At 39.8% G+C, this 19,191-nt stretch overlaps 1 protein-coding gene across 1 annotated transcript in view; it reads right to left on the reverse strand.

The window, feature by feature from the left end:
• Positions 1–19,191, reverse strand: part of RASGRP1 (RAS guanyl releasing protein 1) — a 118,703-nt gene that overhangs the window by 4,032 nt on the left and 95,480 nt on the right. The window contains exons 11-16 of the mRNA XM_072622977.1: positions 17,340–17,444; positions 15,607–15,716; positions 9,992–10,136; positions 8,776–8,812; positions 6,084–6,236; positions 3,373–3,755 (exon numbers count right to left, since the gene is read on the reverse strand). Of these exons, the coding sequence (XP_072479078.1) occupies positions 3,373–3,755; positions 6,084–6,236; positions 8,776–8,812; positions 9,992–10,136; positions 15,607–15,716; positions 17,340–17,444 (933 nt within the window). The remainder of the gene's footprint in view (positions 1–3,372; positions 3,756–6,083; positions 6,237–8,775; positions 8,813–9,991; positions 10,137–15,606; positions 15,717–17,339; positions 17,445–19,191) is intronic.

A 19,191-nucleotide genomic window follows, 5' to 3' on the forward strand; every position in this document is an offset into this window, starting at 1 on the left:
AGTTTAGTTTTAGGGCTAGAGGGTGGCTTCAGTAACTCTGTCAGGCAGACAGATGGTAGGAAGACCGCACGGTATAGTGAGCAAGACCTTGGGCTGGAAGTAAGGAAGATCTGAATTCAAGTCTCACCTCAGACATTTACTAGCTGTGTCCTCCAGACATTTACTAGCAGTGTCCTCTGGGCAAATGACTTGACCTCTCTGGGCCTTAGTTTCCTCATCTGACTTGACTTGCAAGGTCTGTTCCAGTTCTAAAACTGATCTGATAAAGTTGTAAACCTCCTTATTTATTATTTGCAATGCCTGGTTATTGAAAAGGCCTTTAAACCTCAGTGCTGGGGGAAAAGAGGCACTGGAAATGCTGGCTAATGGGGATGTACAGCCCCTTGCTTCTTTGTCCTGGAAAGGTAGGAGGTGAGCAGAATGAATGGTTAACAGATAATGTTAGCAAGGGTGTTTATTGAATGAAGTTATCCCCTAGTTCACCTGAGCAGTGTACCCCACCCACACATGAAAAACCCCACTGAAAACCTTCCAGTTCTCACTTTTTGTTACCAGTCGAAGAAGACTGCCTTTGCTGTCTTTGCCTCTTTTGACTGCTTAATTATTCTCTTTTGTCTAACCACCGCAGCCCTAACTCAATCTTTGTTAAACTCCCTGCCCACTCTCCCTCCCAATTCTCCTTCCTTTGGCATACTTGGAAGTCCTTTCAGTCTTCCCTAGTGGTCACTTCATGGTCAGGCCATTCATATCCCAATGAATGTTCTTCCTGGCTCAGCTGTGACATGTAATAAGTTCATGGTTGATGGAACTTAATCTTATAAATTCAAAAGTATTCTTGCTTGTTTTCTGTTGAGCCAACCACAGTAGCATATCCCCTGAAACGCGTTCCAGATGGACACATGTCCCCATATGTGAGGACAGGTCAGTGTTGCCATTTCCTGACGCACCTAGAGGGAGGCTTTCCCCACCTCTAACACACACACACACACACACACACACACACACACACACACACACACACACCACACACACGAGTACACGCCAAGCTGACTTGCCTACTTTCTTGCCAGGGGGAAGCTCCCAAATATCTAGGAAGGATCAGAGATTTCAAACTAAAAGAAACTGCAAAGGACTAGTCTATTTTAGTCTATTCAATAGGAGGCAGTAGGATATGGAGGAAAGACGCTGGAGTCAGGGTCCAAATCCTGCCTGTGTAATTTTCTATCTGTGTGACTGGGCAAATTCTTTAGCTTCTGTGAGCCTCATAAATGAGTTAAACTAGATGATCTCTGAAATCTTTTCTAGCTCTAAGTATATGATCCCAATCCAATCCCTTCCATCTTATAGATAAGAATATTGAGACTCAGAGGAGTTAAATGGTTTGCTTAAGGGTAAATGAGAAATTCCAACCCACTGATTCCAACTCTGGCCCTCTTTTTGCGCTGTACCTCCTGACGAGAACAAAGCAGCACAAGCAGGATCCATCAAGGGAGCAACTGGGCAGAAAATATTAGCTTCTGCCAAAGGGAGAGGTTGGCATCAGGATAGGAGATTTCATCTGGCTAATGCCAACTCTTAGGCAGTTAGGTGGTACAATGACAGGTCCAGAGTCAGACCTGGCCTCAGAACCTTATTAGCTATGTGACCCTGGACAACTCACTTAACCCTGTTTGCCTCAGTTTTCTCATCTGTTAAATGAGCTGGAGAAGGAAATGCAAATCACTCCAGTATCTTTGCTAAGAAAGCCCCAAATGGGGTCATGGAGAGTTAGATATGACTGAAAACAACTGAATAACAATAAGGTCAATTTTGGGGGCTTTCCAAAAATAAGCCTGCTGGGATTAGGGCTTTACCTACCCTTAGCTGCTACAGTTGATATCCCGGAATAGTTTGGATTTAGGGTCAAGAGACCTGAGACCCAGGGATCCTGTATGGCCTATCCATAAACCATGGGAAGTGATACACTGACAGTAGGAGGTAACAGACCTGAAACTTGCTTCTGTATAATAAACACTACTTGTAACAGTAACATCAACAACTCGCATGTGTATTGCTTTGTACCCTACAGAATGCTTCTTAAACAATGTTGCCTCAATTGAATCTTAGGGCAATCCAGCGAGGCTATATGGGTGCACTGGTTGATGGAGCCATGAATTGGTCCAACCATTCTGGAAAGCCACTTGAAATGGTGTTGCAAAAGTCACTTTGACCCAGTAAGACCATTATTAGGCCTATATCCCCTAAAGATCAGGGAAGCAAAAGCGCCCACACTACAAAAATATTTTTGTAAAGAAAAAGAACCAGAAATTGAGAGAGGGTACACGTCAATTGGGAAATAACTGAACAAATTATGGTATATGAATGTCATAGAATGCTATTGTGCCTTATGTAGCTGGAGAGAAGAAACAAGTATTTATTAAGCACCTACTGTTTGTCAGGCTTTATGTTAAGCTCTTTACAAATAATATCTCATTTAATTCTTACATTAACGCTGTGAGGTAAGTGATATTATTATCCCCCTTTTACCAAAGAGGAAACTGAGAAGAAGTGCCTTGCCCAGGTCATATAGTAAATATCTGAGACTGGATTTGAACTCAGGTCTTCCTGACTCTAGGCTCAGGACTCTATTTAATAGGGAATTATGAAAGGGCACTGTTTCAGAAAAATCTAGGAAGAAGACTTGTGTGAAATTGATGCCAAATAAAATGAGCAAACCAGGAGAACAATTTATATAACATCAAAATTGTAAAGAGAAAGAACTTTGAAAGACTTAAGAATGCTGATCATTGCAACAACCAACCAGGACTCCAGAGCATCAATAATGAAGCATCCTTTTCACCTCCTGCCAGAGAATTGATCAATAGGAGGGACAGCCAATGTGGAAATGCATTTTGTTTGATTATGCATATTTGTTACAAGAGTTTTGTTTCGTTTTTCATTGTGGGTGGGCTAAGTGGGAAGACAGGAGAAAGAGTAAATACATTTTTTTTAATTGAAAAAAGTTGAATTTAAAATTTAAATAAATAAAAATTTTAATTAAAAATAATTTAAAACAATTCATTGAGGTAGAGAGGGCAGGTAATGTCATTTTGCAAATGAGGAAACAGGATTAGGAAGGCTATGTAACTTGTGTGGGGTCAGTTTGACCAAGGTAAGTATCTGTGATGGGATCTTCTGACTCTAAATCTGGTGCTCTTTTTATATACCTAAGGTAGTTTCACTCCCTCACTTTTCCATTATATCTGTCCAGTGACTGACTTGTCTCATATCCCCCAAATGAGGTGCGCTTCTTGGGCTATCTGGCTTCAAGTATTCTCTTTATCTTTTTCATCAGGAAAAGGCAAAGGGATAGGGTGTGGGGGACAGGAATACCTGCTCCAGATCCTGGTAGGTAGGGAGTCTGAGGTGTCGGAGGTCCTCCTTGGATTTTGTGATGGACTCCTTGTTCTCCCACTTCACAAAGGCCCGCTTGCGGACCAAGACTGGGCTGGGGCAGGGAGACATGGAGCTGGGAAGTAGATACAGAGTGTCCTGGGCTGCCTTTCTTGGGGAAGACAGCAAGAAGGAAGCGCTAGGGCCTTCATGGCCAACCCAAGTGACTGATTCTGTCTGTGTGCCCTTGTGGGCCATGGCCCGCTTCAGCCTGACAGAAATCTTCTGGGCAGACACACCCATCAGCATGATTGTCCGATCTTTGCTGTCCTCATTGTGTTCCATGGTCTCCCCATTCATTAGGAAAGGTCCTTCCTCAGATCCTAAGAAAAGACGTACAACATATCAGTTTGTCTTGTGTAAGCAGAGACCCTAGCAGGTTATAACAATCACTTTTTGTAACTGGGGCAGTAGAAAACATATCCCAGGACAAGTGACACAAAGTGAACCCTCAAATCAATTTTTAAAGAATTCAGTTGAGGGAATAGGTGGGGAGAGACCCTAGCATACTGCTTGAAGTGGGGAGATAGAGACTCTGGGACACCTTGGAGAGGAAGATCAGTTATAAGTAACTAATTATTCAAATAACTAAATATAACCAATAAAATAATAAATTATTCTTGCTAGCAAGGGGTCAGGCCCAGACAATTTTCAGCTGAAAGACTGCAAGTGGTAGCAACCTCTAAATTTACGTGCACAGGAGCCAATGTTCCAACTACCCTACCCTAGTTATGACCCTTGACTCAAGGTTGATGGATTGATCTCAGAAATGAGAAAGAGCTAGAATCTTAATAAAGATTTCTCCAATATAATTTCCTTTTAGAAATGTTCATGCTGCTGTGAAGTAAGTGGAAATAAAATTGATTAAAAAATGCTACATAACAGCCACAAAAACCTTCAGATGGTTGTGGTAATATTAACTTCTAACCAGACCAGACTATTCCAAATTACTATGCTTTTTTTTTTGTTGTTGTTGCAGATTTTAAATTACATGGATAGGTGCAAATCTTGAAACCAGAAAGACCTGATTTCAAATCCTGCCCCAGAAAAATACTGGCTGTGAGATGTTGGGCAAGTTCCTTAAATCCTCAGTCTTCTAAGCAACTCTAAGATGATAATGGCAGAGAAGGTGCTGACCTGCATGAGTAGAGGGAAGTTTATTCACCCTGTAATTTCTGTTATGTAAGTACTCTCAGGGTGAGTTCCTATCCTTAGGTTTTGTACTTAACATGATATATCCTTCCTGTGCTCTCCCAGTTAAATATAAACTATGTGGGTACCAAGACTATCTCATTTTTGTCTTTGGAATCTTCTTATAACAGCATCTACAACATGGTGGATTTGCACCATGTGAAAATGTGGCACATTGATTATTGAATCAATTCAACAAATACTTACTAGGTACCTACTGTGTACATAGGGCAATGGGGATAAAAGATGAAAAGACAGCATCGATTTTGCACTTTTGTGCAGCTTAGAATCTATAACTGAATCTCAAATATCCTTAGGAACCTACCAGAGTACCCAATATCTCCTCCAGCCCAGACTACAAGGCCTGGGGACAATTCATGGCATCTCCCTGTGATATCAAGGCCTGTACTACTTTTATCATGTCATTACCTTGCTCAAACATCTTCCATGGCTCTCAAAAATAATCCTTAACTGTAGCCAGAATGGTCTACTCATTGCCTTGAGTGTAGCTTGTGCTTTCTTAATCCTTATCTTTGTTTGTACAGCTCACTTTTCCCTTTTCTCCCCACTTATCTGCTTCCTGCCTTCTTCTACTCAAATGTCCCCAGCTCCAGGGAAGACTCCTTGGCTTCTCCCTACAGTGATGACTTCCTTTTCTGAACACCAAATTCTCATTTGGCACTTACTATGCATTATGTAGAATTATTGATTAAATAGCTCATGGATATGTCTTGTCTTTCTAAGTGGATCATCAGCGCTTATATCCCCCCTTTTTGAGACTGGATCTCCCTAACTCACTTAGGATGGAAGCAGAGCAATCACTAAAGGATCCAGTTCTAATATTGATCAGCATAGAAACTTTAACTTACTCTGTTTTTCTGACATGGCTAGTCTCTACCCCCTACCCCATTAAGCAGCCTGATGCCCCTCCACTCTCAGGGGTTTACTGTATTGGTATTGGATTTAGTGAGGACACTTGATCAGCTTTAGCCCTACTCTATCTCAGAACCCCCAAACTTAGCTTGAGCCTTTAGCCTCAGCCTCCAATGCAGCAGGGATAAGAGATGTGTGCCATGACTCCTAGGTACAACATTAACTCCTAGACAGGACCCAGGTCTATTATTTCTCCAAATTTGGCCATAGTTCTGGGCACAGAGCAGACCCTTACTAAATATTTGGTGACTCACTGATGTTTCCAACTTGCCCTCCCCCTATTCCAGTACCAGTATGCTGGATATGTTAGCAGAGGACTTTGGCATGGAATTGGTGGGAAGTCAGTCCTAGATTTGGTTAAAGTTCAACTCAGCAGTAACTCAAGCATAGGCATTAACTTTCAAAGGCCAACTGGTTCCTGGGTGAAACTATATCTATAATGGTAGGACCTTGCCTGTCCCTTCTGCCCCATTCCTTCTCCCATTCCCCAGATCTCAAGATGGCAGCTCTAAGTCCCACCCACTTACCATGCTGAGCATCTTTGACTCCTAATGGGCAGAGGGTAGACGCCAGTCCAGCAGAGGTGCTGTTCTCTGCAGGCAAAGCTGGGCTCTTGGATCTCTTCTTGCACTCAAATACAACCAGGTCCTTACATTGCTTGTGGCAGTTCATCCCACAATCTGTAGATAAAAGTTCTAGTCAGTGATTCAGTTTTTCTTCCTTTCATCCAATTAAATTCAACAATTATTAAGCACCTCCCATGTGTATGATGCTGTGTTAGGTTCTGGGGACATAAAGACAAAAATGAAATAGTCCCTGCCCTTGAGTACTTTATGTTCTACCAGAAATAAATTTGTATACATATTGTATGCAATGGATACACAAAATGGCATAATATATAGTACACTGAGGAAGAGAACACTAACAGGAAGCAGGGGGTGGGGGGGGAGGAGGGGAGGGGAGGTGATGGAATCAGTGGTAGCACCTGAGCTGAAACTTGAAAGAAGTCAGTTACTCTGAGGTAGAGATGAGTAGGAAGAACATTCTAGGCATGAGGAGCAGCCTGTACAAATGCAGGGAAGCAGGAGAAGGAGCATGAAGTTCAAAGACCAGCTCGCAAAGTTGAGCAGAAATGAAGACTAAATAACTCCTGATTGGCGTTGTTTTTCCAAGCTCCCCTTGCTGTTCTGTCTGAGGCTAGAAAACTAGACAGTCTCTTCACTTGGAAAACCTGGAACCTTTTGATCTCATTGAAACAGGTAGCAAGGGCTATCCTTTGTTTTTTTCTTTTTTTGAGGCAAATAGGGTTAAGTGACTTGCCTACGGTTACGCAGATAACAAGTGTCAAGGGTCTGAAGTCAAATTTGAACTCAGGTTCTCTGGACTCCAGGGCCAGTGCTCTACTATTGCATCACCTAACTGCCCCTTCAAGGGCCATTCTTAATGACCTAATCCATCTAACAGATATTTTGTGTCTCCAACTCAGAGACTGTCTTGGCTTCTCTTAAGGTGAGAAGATTAGAGGTAAAATGTGAGGGGAGTGTCTAAGGCAAATGATCTGGAGATTTCAGTCACCATCTCTTGCTCCTTACTTTCTGAACACCCTTGATACCTGGATTCAGGATTCTGTGTGGTATGATGCTGAATGTAGACATGCTAACCAAGGTTTGGGGCCATCACTTCCAGTACTGAGATACTATGCTTTTAAGTGATGGTCCCAAACCCTATGGTTTAAGTGATGGCCTCAAACCCTGTAGTCTAAGTGACCTATATGGTCCCTTTCAATTCTGAGATTGGGTAGAGCAGCTCCCTACCCACCGCATGTATCCTGCCAATGATTTATTTCACCTACTTGAAGAAGCAGCCCACAGCATTTCCACACAGCTCTAATTACTAGACAGTTCTACCTTATACTCAGATGAAATCTGCTTCCCTAGAACTTCTCCTGCCCATGGGTCAGAGTTCTATCTTTCAGGGTCAAGCAGATTCAATCTAATGCCTCTGTCAAATTATAACCCTTCCAATATGAAGACAAGAATCATGTTCACCTCATTCTTTCCTCTAGGCTAAATAGCATCACTTTCTTCAGCCGATTGTCATATGCTTGGTTTCAAGTTCCCTCACCATCATGGTCACCCTCCTTCGGATTGGCCCTAGTTTGTTGATGTCTCTCCTAAGACATGGTGCCCAGAACGGAACTGAGTACACTGAGTAGGATAAGCAGACTCCAGCCCAGACTGGGAGGGGACTATGTGTTCTCTTTTTCTGTATACTAGGTTTCTAGTAATGCAGACAAACATTGGACTATTTAAAGTAGTAGCCATCAGTCCCATTGAGGTGACCTTCCACCGGGACTGGAGGGCTCCTCTATGCTGGCTGTCAGAGAAGCAGAGAGCCAGGTTTTTTGCTATATCCAGATCCTGTGTGGGGAAGAGGTATCTCTATCTATATATACACATATACATACATATATATAGATATAGGTATACATTTATATGTATACACATAAACATACTTATCTCTCTCTCCATATATATATACATATGTGTATACAAATATATACATACATATGTGAATATATATATATGTACATACAGTTATCTCCCTTCCACATCATGACTTTCACCATTGCAATTTCAATATAGTACAGGTCGGCGTAAAAAATTAAATGGGAATTTTGGGGGAGTTTGGCAGAAGCCAAAAGACAGATGAAGGCCAGCAGATGGCACAGAAAAAGTTTAAAAACTCAGAAGTGCCTAAGATATATGTATAGTATTATATAATATCAACATATTTTATCTTTTAATATCATGAGCATCCCACAAAAGAAAAATAAAAAAATTCAAACTTCTTCTCTGGTTACAAAGGGAGTATGAAAAAATTTTACATGGATTTTCCAGATTATGGGGGCACCACGTCCCTAATCCCTGCAATGTGGAAGGGATAACTGTATACATATATGTGTATTTATGTAGATACATACACAAATGTGTATACATATAGATACATACATATAATATATACAGATATAACTGGTCCCCAGAATACAGAATAGAGAAGCTAGTTTGGAGGTGAGTTTGAAAGCTACAGAAATGAATGGGTGGCTGCCAAGAGGACTGTCACTTTAGAAGAAGGCATGAGTGGCTGCATACACTGACCCCAGCTAAGTCACTAAGTCATTTGTCAGCACACACAACAACATAGAAAGTTAGAATTTACCTTTGCATCGATAACCTTGCTTTATCACTCCCCAGAGCTAAAAGGCAAGCAAGAAACATGTTAGAAAACCTCCTTCCACAATGATGGTCCATTTCATCCATCTTGTTTGATACCCAGAGTTTTGAGACCTGATATTTCTTCTCCTCAATCTCATTTCCACCTCTATGTATTTTTGCCTTCTGGGTTGCCACAGTCAAAGAATTTGTCATCAAGTGACCAGCCTACTGGTGATAAGACTCTCTGTGCTTAGCTAGATTGGTCCTTGGAAAGCAGATATGGTACTGCCTGGTCCAGGAGTGGGGAATCTGTGACCTCGAGGCCACATATAGCCCTCTAGAGCCTCAAGTGCAGCTCTTTGACAGAATCCAAACTTCACAGAACAAGTCCCCTTATTTGTTCTATAAAATTTGGACTCAGTCAAAAGACCACACCCAACCAAATGAATGATTCATTTGGCAGATGAAGAGACTGTGGGATAAGGTGGGTGAGTGAATGAATGGTTCCCAGTCATACAGGCAATATATGTCAGAGCTGGAATTTGAATCTAGTGCCTCTGATTTCAGAGTGAAATGCTCATTCCACTGTACTTATTCTGGTCTGTGACTATTTTTAGGTTTCTTGACTAAGGTATGAATTCAAATTCTGCCTCAGGCACTTATTAGTTGTGTAACCATAAGTGAGTTAGTTTTAACTGGGTCAGCCACTTCTTATATAATACTACCAATCTCACAGGGTGCTGTGAGGATCAAGTGAAATAGCGTGTAAATTGTTGTATAAACCCTAAGGTTCTATATTAATGGTAGCTGTAATTATTGTTATCATGGCTATGGTTCAAGGCAGCTAGATGACATAGTGGATAGAGCACTGGGCTGGGAGTCAGGAAGACCCGAGTTCAAATCCAGTCTAAGATTCTAGCTACTTGACTATGGGCAAGTCATTTAACCCTGTTTGCCTCAGCTTCCTTATCTGTAAGGCAAATTGGAGAAGGAAATAGCAAACTACTCTAGCATCTTTGCCAAGAAAACACCAAACGCAGTCACAGAGAGTCAGACATGACTGAAATGACTGAATAAGCAATAATTGTTGTTATTAGGTTCTTAGGGTCAATGTCTATGTCACAGTGAGTAATAATCGGTCATCCTTTTCCTGTTCCTCCTATGCCCTCACCCTCCACACCTTTACCTCCCCTCCTCAAAGCTCCACAAAGAAAACTCACAAATCCAGCACAGTTGTCACAGAAGGTAGGCTTTAAATAAGTTGTCTCCTGAAAGTTATGAGGAAAGCCTAAGCCCAGCTTGGAATAGATTGAACTGGCCCTCATGAAGTAGGCAGTGATTTCATCCCGGCTGATCAAGCCTTCCCTGTTAGCAGACCAAAGAATGAAAGAGATGAGTACGTGGGTGTGGAGGGGTTATGAGCTTAGCCATATTATAGAAACTCCCTTCCCCCACTGGCCCTCAACATTTCCATTTTGTTTCTCCTCCTAATTCAGTGATTTTTTCATCTTTTTGTGTATTCTGGACCTCTTTGGTAGTTTGGTGAAGGCTCACCCCTTCTCAGAATCATGTTTTCAAAATCATGAAATAAAATAGGGTTACAGAGAAAGCCAATTATATTAAAATACAGTTATCGAAATATTAAGAAAACAAGTCTATGGATCCTAGGTTAAGAACTCTTGCTCTAGTGGTAACTTATATTCGTTAGAGTTAAATTCATTTTATTTCCATGAATTCACTGAAGGGAACTCAGTTATCAGGTAGCAGGACAGAGTCATAGTTGGAAGACAGGCACTCCTGACTCCATGGCAAAAAGTCTTGTGATTTTGAGTTCCCAATTCTCTGTCTTCCATCTCTCTGTCTCTGTCTGTCTGTCTCTGTTTTTTTTCTCTCTCACACACACAGACACAGAGTTTGTGTCTGATACCTTCTAGTCCATCCAGTACCCAGAGCAGGAAAGTTCTGTCGTTGCACACCTGCAGCCAATGCTTCTAGCAAGACTGCTCCCACAAACTGGTATCTGTCTTCCCTCACCCCATCCCAGAATTACTTAACTAGAAGAGGTGGAGAAGAAACCCAGATATGAGGGGATGTTAAGTACTAGCTTTCCCCCTTTTCTCCTATAGTCAGATAGGGGGATATGTTACATCATGAGAAGCTTAAATTGAGTATAAGGAAGAATTTCCTGTCATTGGAATGTGGATTACTGAAGTAGACAATAAAATCTTAAAAAAAAATGACATACTTTCCTCCAAATCTAGGATGGTTTTGATGGGATCCTGCTTGAAAGCACTATCAAGGATGTAAGAAGGAGTCTTTTTAAAAAATTTTTTATGATATCAACTATTTCTTACATCATCGTAGTTATCCCAAGTACCTCTCCCCTTCCCAGAGAGCCATCCCATATAACCAGTATTAGTTCTAGAGAGGAAGTCAGTAGCACTGATTGATGCATTGAAGAAGTCTGAAAACATATGAAATATGTAATACTGTAGACCTCCCACTTCCAAAACGGGGTGGATTGGGGGTGTCCTCCCATGTTTTCATTCAAGTCTTGCTTTATATTTGATTTCTTTGGTGAGCAGTTCTTTCCATTTACATTATTATGGTTTATTGTATATATTGTTTTCTTGGCTCTATTTACTTCACTCTGCATTGATTTATATAGATTTTCCCATGCTTCTCTATATTAATCACACATAATTTCTTACAGCACAGTAATATTCCATTACATTCATGTACCATGATTTGTTTAGTCATTTCCCAAGCAATGAGCATTTACTTTGTTTCCAATTCTTTGCTATCACAAAAAGTGCTGCTAAAAATATTTTGGAGTATATGGGGACTCTTTTCTTTGACTTCCTTGGGATAATAAGCCCAGTAATGGAGTCTCTGGTTCAAAGGGTGTAGGCATTTTAGTCATTTTATTTGTATAATTCCAAAATGCTTTCCAAAATGAATGCATTATTTTACAACTCTACCAACAATGTATTAGTGTGCCTATTGTTGCACAACCCCTCCAACATTGACTATTACCATTTTTCAAAAATTTTGGCCAATTTGCAGGATGTGAGGTGAAACCTCAGGGTTGTGTGGATTTTCATTTTACCAATTATTAGGGATTTGGACATTCTTTCATGTGGTTGTGAATACTATGTAAAAGAAAATGATAAATGATAAAACAACACACCAAAATTTCTGGGTTATAGCTAAAGGAGTCCTCAGGGGGAAAATCATATGCTTACAAATATGCATTAACAAATAGAAAAAGAAAGGATTAATGAACTGAATGCGTATTTTTTTAAAATTAGAAAGCAAACAAATACACAAACCTAAAATACCGCAAAAGAGATACTAAAAATTAGAGAGAAAATAGATAAATTGGAAACAAAAAAATAGGAAAAGGATAAAACTAAAACCTGGTTCTTTGAAAAAACTAATAAAATTGAGAAACCTTTAGCTAATTTGGTTAAAAAGAAGAGATTAGAAAAACAAATGAATAAAAAATGAGCAAGTTGAAATCACAGCAAACTGAAAGAATTAAAAGAATAATCAGAACACATTTTACACATTTATATGCTTACTAAACTAAGGAGAGAAAAAGAAATAGGTGCATTTGTTAAAAAATATCAAATACTCAAACCATCAGAAGACCAGCTAGAAAAGGAAATAGCTCTAGTTATAAAGGCATTACCAAAGAAAAAACCTCCTGGCCCCAGTAAATTAGCTGGAGAATTCCACCACATTTTTAAAGATCAGTTATTACTCATACTTTACAAGTTTTTCTCAGAACACACTACCAGAATCCTTTAGTGAGACAAATATACTCAAAATACCTAAATCAGGCAAAAATAAAACACAGAAAAAAAAACTGGGTCAATACCATTAATGAACATTGACTCAAAAATTTTGAACAAAATCTCGTTAAATAGACAACGGTGATCTACCCAAGAAATCATTCATTATGACCAAGTGGGATTTGTGCTAAGGATACAAGGATGGTTCAATATTAGGAAAGCAATCAAAATAATTAATTCTATTAAACACTAAAACAACCCCAAAATCACACAATCATCTCAACTGATGACAAAATACAACACTTCTTTATGCTAAAATTTCCTACAAAATATAGGCATAGAGTGACCTTTTGAAATATGATAAAAGGTGTCTATCTAAAGCCAAGAGCAAGAATCTTATGTGAGAACCTTTTCCAAAAAGTACAGGAGTGAAGCAAGGATGCCTATTCTTCCTCTTATTATTTGATATAGTTCTGGAAATGCTACTAACCACAAGAAGACTAGACAAAGAAATTAAACGCATAAATTCCCTTCATAAACCATTTCTTTTCACCCATAGAAGCAGCCACAAGTAGAAACCCCTTCCATCAGCAAAGCAAGACATCTTTCCTTTCTCCCTCTTTTAAATCTTTTCCCGTTCCCCCTCACTCACTCCCCTGCAGGTCATTCTCTTTCTGATACCAGGGGTCACCTTCCCTTCATTGCTAGCCTTTGATTTGACCCTAGCACATCTATCTTTCTGATATCTTCCCCATTCCTGTCCTCTTCTTTTATATACTCTTCCATGTCGTAATGTAGTCCCACAAAGAAATATTGATTCACCTGTAGGTAGGTTGCCAGGTTTTGTCCATAACGTCCTATGCCTACCTCTTCACTGTTATCTCCATCAGATTTTCACCTTTACTCACCTCACTGTGTACATTTAGAAAGTCTTTAACTGGTCACTCTACTGCTTTTGCCATCCTTGTTTGATGCATTTATTCACACTTTTTGAATTTCTGTTGTTTCTAGAAGCAAACAGTCTTTTCAGTTTTGGTTTTCTTTCTAAATATATTTCAAATGTCTCTTAATTATTCAATGTGCATCTTTTTTTCCATGCATGGATAAGGTCAGATTTGGAGGGTAGTTCATCATGGACTGTATCCTGAGAACCATTGCTCTTCAGAGCACATTATTTCACACCTTCCTATGTTTTCTGATACGTACAGATAGTCTTACATTATTTGAATTTCTTTTCCTTTGCATTTACAGATCTTTTCCCTAATGGTTTGCAGAACTTGTTGTTTTGCAACTGAATTGTTGAATTTAACCACTATGTGTCTTGCAGCGTGCAGCCTCAGGTTTGCTTGTGTTCTGTTTTGCTTTTTTCCTAGAGCTAATCTATGAATTCTTTCAACTGGTATTCATTTTCTTTGTTCAGAAGTGTGGGCAACTCTCTTCTATTATTTCTTGCATTATAATGTTAAGATTTTTTGGTCTTTTTAGTATTTTTCTGTGAGACATATTAAGTTGTCTGTAGAAATCCTGTCACTGAGATCAATATGTTCTGCTTACATAGTAAAGTTATTTTCCTTTAATATTATTGGGTTTTGTTTTGGTTCTTATGGATGGTCTTTCATTTTTGTGTATTTGTATTCACAATTTAGTGTTCTCTGTTGTTTCTTTCACGAAACTTGCCTTCACAGAGCCTAGTTTTTCTATTCTGCCCATTATTTTTGCTGTGCAGGACAAAAATTCTGCTTTCATCCTTCTCATTTCCTCTTTTGAACCTCTCAGGAACAGCACGTTGTAGTATCATGTTGTCACATTCCACAGGTTTCTCTGTCTCACCAAGTGTGGCATTATTTTCCTTTGTTTTATGGTATTTATTCATGAATGCCTGAGCTCATTTACTAGCTCTGAAGGCCATACTTCCTTCTGTGGTTAATGTGTTTCAGGATCTTTAAGTTTTCTTCTTCCTGAGATCTTTGGTTATTTCAATCTCTCCCCATCTTCCCTCTCTCCTTCAGTTTTCCCCTATTCACTTTTTGACTCTGTTTCTTCTGATGTTTGCTTGCAGGTTGAATTTCAGAGTGTCTTAGCCTCCTTGAAAGTGGCCTCAGGTGACTTTTGGGTAGTCAGAACTGGTCCCAACTGGATACTGTGCTCTTTCCTTTAGGCTTAGTGAAGTATCCACAGCCCCACCTTTACATAAGGTGTCCTATGCTGGTGTCTTTTCCCACTTCCTTTTTCTTAGGTCTCTGACCTGGCTTAGTCAGTTCAAAAAGTTGCCCCATTGGTGCTATGGGGCTGTCCACCGTAGCACCATCAGTTGAGAACTTTGTAGCATTGGCTCTGTAGGGATGTGGACATTGTCTATCTGTTGTGGCCTGGAAAACTTTCACAGCCTGGAGACAGGGTCTCCATGCCACTGAAAGAAGGGAGGAAGGACTGAGGCATGAGGGTGGGTTTTGTTGTAAGCCTCTGTTGGTTCTTGGGTCTACTATCGCAGCCTTGCTGTCAGCAGCATGGGAGGTAGGGAAGGGTTTAAACCTTTTTTTAACCTTTTTTTGGATTCTGGGTGTCTTAGACCACAAAGACAGCTGAAGTTGCTTTGGCATGTAATTTCTATTTTGGAGAAGTCTAAAAGGTCATCAAGAAATGAGAAAATATCTAGTCCAGGGGTGGAGAACCTGCAGCCTCGAGGCCACATGTGGCTTTCTAGGTTCTTGGGTGCAACCTTTTAACTGAGTCCAATTTTCACAGAACAAATCATTTTATTAAGGGCATTTGTTCTGTGAAGTTTGGATTCAATCAAAGGGCCATGCTTGAGGATCTAGAGGGCCACATGTGGCCTCAAGACTGCAGGTTCTATCGTGTTTTTCATTTGACCTACTTGGCAGTCTTAGCTGAAGAAAGGAGAACTCACTGGAGATTTCTTCTAGCTCTGCAATTCAGTATAAGACCATTGTAGGTATGCCCTTATATATACATATTCCTCTTGTAACACACTATTCTCATCCGCTGGAACTCCCCTGCCCACATACCCAAGGTCTCACCTGTCTTTATCCATCACACAGAAGGAGAAGGGAAAGCTGGCAGCAATCTTTTCAAACTCTTCCTGAGAAATATATCCATCTTGATCATGATCATAGTTCTTGAAAACAGACTGGAAAAAAAAGTAAGAAAAGGGAATTTTTTGATGACTCTCAAAAAGTCACTGATAATTCTTCAGGTTAAGCAAGAGACCAATGATCTTGATGTGTAGTTCACTCCTTTGTCTTTTCCAATATCTGGTGGACTGTATGTGCTCCCAGTGCCACCAACACATCCAATATATGCTTAACCTTTGGCTACCCTGCCCTCTTTGCTCATTATAGATGGAAAAGCCTTCTTCCTTTCTCCCTCCTGCCTAGCCAAGTCCTATCCATCCTTCAAAACATAATTCAAATATCACATCCTTACCACAGTAGCCCACTAGGGGATCCCTCCTACCACAGAACTCCAAGAGCATTTTCTGTCCTTACTGACTAACTCTTCATTTTAGGGTTGGGTGGGATCTATCTATCTATCTATCTATCTATCTATCTATCTATCTATCTATCTACCTATCTATTATCTATCCATGCATCATCTAACTATCTACCTATCGTCCATCTATGTATGTATGTATGTATGTATGAATGTATCTATCTGTCTGTCTATCTATCTATCTACCTATCTACTATCTATCTATCCATCCATCTATCTATCTATCTATCTATCTATCTATCTATCTATCTATCTATCTATCTATCTATCTATGTATCTATCTATCTATCTATCTATCTTCTATCTATCGCAATTCTTATTACAAGCTTCTGGAAGAAAGGGGCAATATTTTACCCTTCTTTATATTTTCTCCTACATCAAGACACCTTGAACCTAGCAGGCAATCAATCAGTATATATTCATTCCTGTGCCCCAATCATTTTGTATTGATTTAGCAACCACAATTTATTAAATCTCTACTATGTACAAGGTATTGTTCAAAACGGTCAAATATAGACTTCCCTCACTTAATCTCTTTTTTGCCCTCCTTTATTATCTGCCTCCATCCCAGAAAAAAATCCTCCAATAACTAAGAACCCTTAAGATGTTTGGAGAGATTTCCTTGTCAGTATTTATTACTCCAAGGGGCTCTCTATCTTGGTGCAGGGTTGGAGAGAGAGACCCATCTCTCTCTGCATACAGGGGCCAAAGAATACTGAGGGACCTGTTAGGAGTCACAGCTATTCCCTCTGTTCATTCTCATACCTGGTTCTGAGAATGACTCCCCATCTATTGCCTTTCATTGTGAGGAAAGTGTTTCACAAATGTTATGATGATTTCAACCTCTCTCCTACTGAATCTTTTATCGGAACCATCAACAAAGAGTAAAGGACTGGTCTGAGTTTCCTGACCTTCTGTTCAATTTTTTTAAAAATTGGGGAACACTAACAAAGAGGGAAATAGCCCAAGGCACGAGAGAAGAAGAACAGAAATATGTTGACTCTAATTTAAAACTTAGAAACACATAAATTTCTTTTCTTTTTTTCTCTCTCTCTGACCCACCCCAGCGATTGCAAATATGCTGAGATCATCTCTTTTTATTATATTATGTGATGGAAATGCTTGTTGTATTGCATGAACTCATTCTCACGAGTTCCAGAATAACTACTACATTTCCTTTTCCCTCCTCTCCAAGGCCAGGCAGTTTCCCATGGCTTCCTCTTACTTCAGGTTTCCTCTGTACGAGCGGTTTTGTACTTACATCCACCATCCTCTGCACGTGTTTGCTGATGGTTTTTGGATCAGGTTTGGGAGATATTCCTGACGCCCAGTCTACTACAACTGGAGGCTTCGAAGGTGTTAGAGGCTGAAGTGAAACATTCAGAGAGAATACCACTGCTCACTGTCAGGCAAAGATGCAACTAGCCGTTCTCCCCATCACTGTTTCCCCAACCCTGATCATCCACACAGGCTGGGAGTGACTCATAGCTAACGTAATTATCTACAGTGTGAGAGTATAGACCAGAGATTGGTAAGCTATTGCCCATTGTAGCCCAGGAGATAAGAATGTCTTTTGCTTTTCTAAATTAAATTTTGTTGTATTTAAAAATTGTGGAGCAGCTGGGTGGCTTAGTGGGTAGAGCACTGGCCAAGGACCTGAGTTCAAATGTGACCTCAGACACGTACTAGCTATGTGGTACTGGGCAAGTCACTTAATCCCAATAGTGTCTACCAAAAAAACAAAACAAAAACTTAAAAATCATTCTTAGTTCTTGAAAATACAAAAACAGATGGAGGGCCAGATTGAGTCCTTGAACCAGAGTTTGGCAGCCCCTGGTATAGATAGTACAGAGAATATACAAGTCTCATGTAGACTAATGGCCAAACATTATTTGAGTAGCAAGGTAGAATTAAAAAAAAAATGCTGGTCTTAGAATCAGAACCCCTGGGTTGGAATTTTATTTTCCATTTACTTGTTGTATAACCTTAAGAAAGTCAATTAACCTTGTTTGCTTCATAGCTGCCTCACTCAAACTGAGACCCGTTATCTTAAAGACCTTATCTTAAAAAGTTCAAGGTCACCCACTGCATCCAGGGCTGTCTCCAGTCATCCTGATTTATATTTGGCCACTGGACCCAGATAGTTCCAGAGGGGAAAGTGGGGCTGGTGACTTTGCACAGCCCTGCCTCACTTAAATCCAATCCACTTGCATGTCATGGTATCACCTCCCTGATGTCATGCTCCTCTTCAAGAAAGAAGGATAAGCAACAATTTTCTCATCTGTAAAATGGGTATAATAGCAACTTTCCTTATCTACCTTACAGACCTGTTGTAAGGAAAAGGATGGGAACTGGACCTGTCATTTCATCAGCACAGGGAATTCCCAGATGTGGAAACTCCCTCTATAAATGCAAGTGGGAACCTTCTCTGCAGCTCACTGCTAAAGTTGTCTAGACTGAGCACTGAGATGTTAAGAGACTTGCCCAAGGTCACGCAGTAAGTGTGCATCAGAGGCTGGACCTGAACACAGATCTTCCTCATTCTGAGGATCATTCCATCTCTAATGCTTTTCATTGTGAGGAAACTGTTTCATCCACGTTATTATAATTGCAACCTCTCTCCTGTTGAATCTTTTATCAGAATCATCAACAAGGAGTAATATAGTGGTTTGAATTTCCTAACCTTTCTGTTCAATTTTTTAAACACTGGGAAATACTGACAACAAGGGAAATAGCCTGAGGCAGGAAAGAAGCAGAAGTATGTGGATTCTAATTTAAAACTTAAAAACATGTACATTTCTCTTTTTTCTTCCCTCCCCCCAGATGGCACCATTAGACATGAATATATATATACACATATATATATATATATAATCTTCTTAAAAATTATACTGTTATGGAAATGCTTGTCTTATTCCATAAATTAAAAATTAAATAAATAAAAAATTTAAAAACTTAATATTAAGAAAAAACCCCAAACCCTTGAAATATATAAATTTCTTTTTTTCCTTCTTTTTTTTCCTCCTCGCCAGGCCCTAGAGATAGCTACCAATAGATGTAACTATGTATATATCATCTATTTTTAATTATACTATAATCTGGAAATGCTTGTT

The sequence above is a fragment of the Notamacropus eugenii genome, chromosome 7, assembly GCF_028372415.1.
Source record: "Notamacropus eugenii isolate mMacEug1 chromosome 7, mMacEug1.pri_v2, whole genome shotgun sequence".
In the NCBI taxonomy this organism is placed as follows: Eukaryota; Metazoa; Chordata; class Mammalia; order Diprotodontia; family Macropodidae; genus Notamacropus; species Notamacropus eugenii.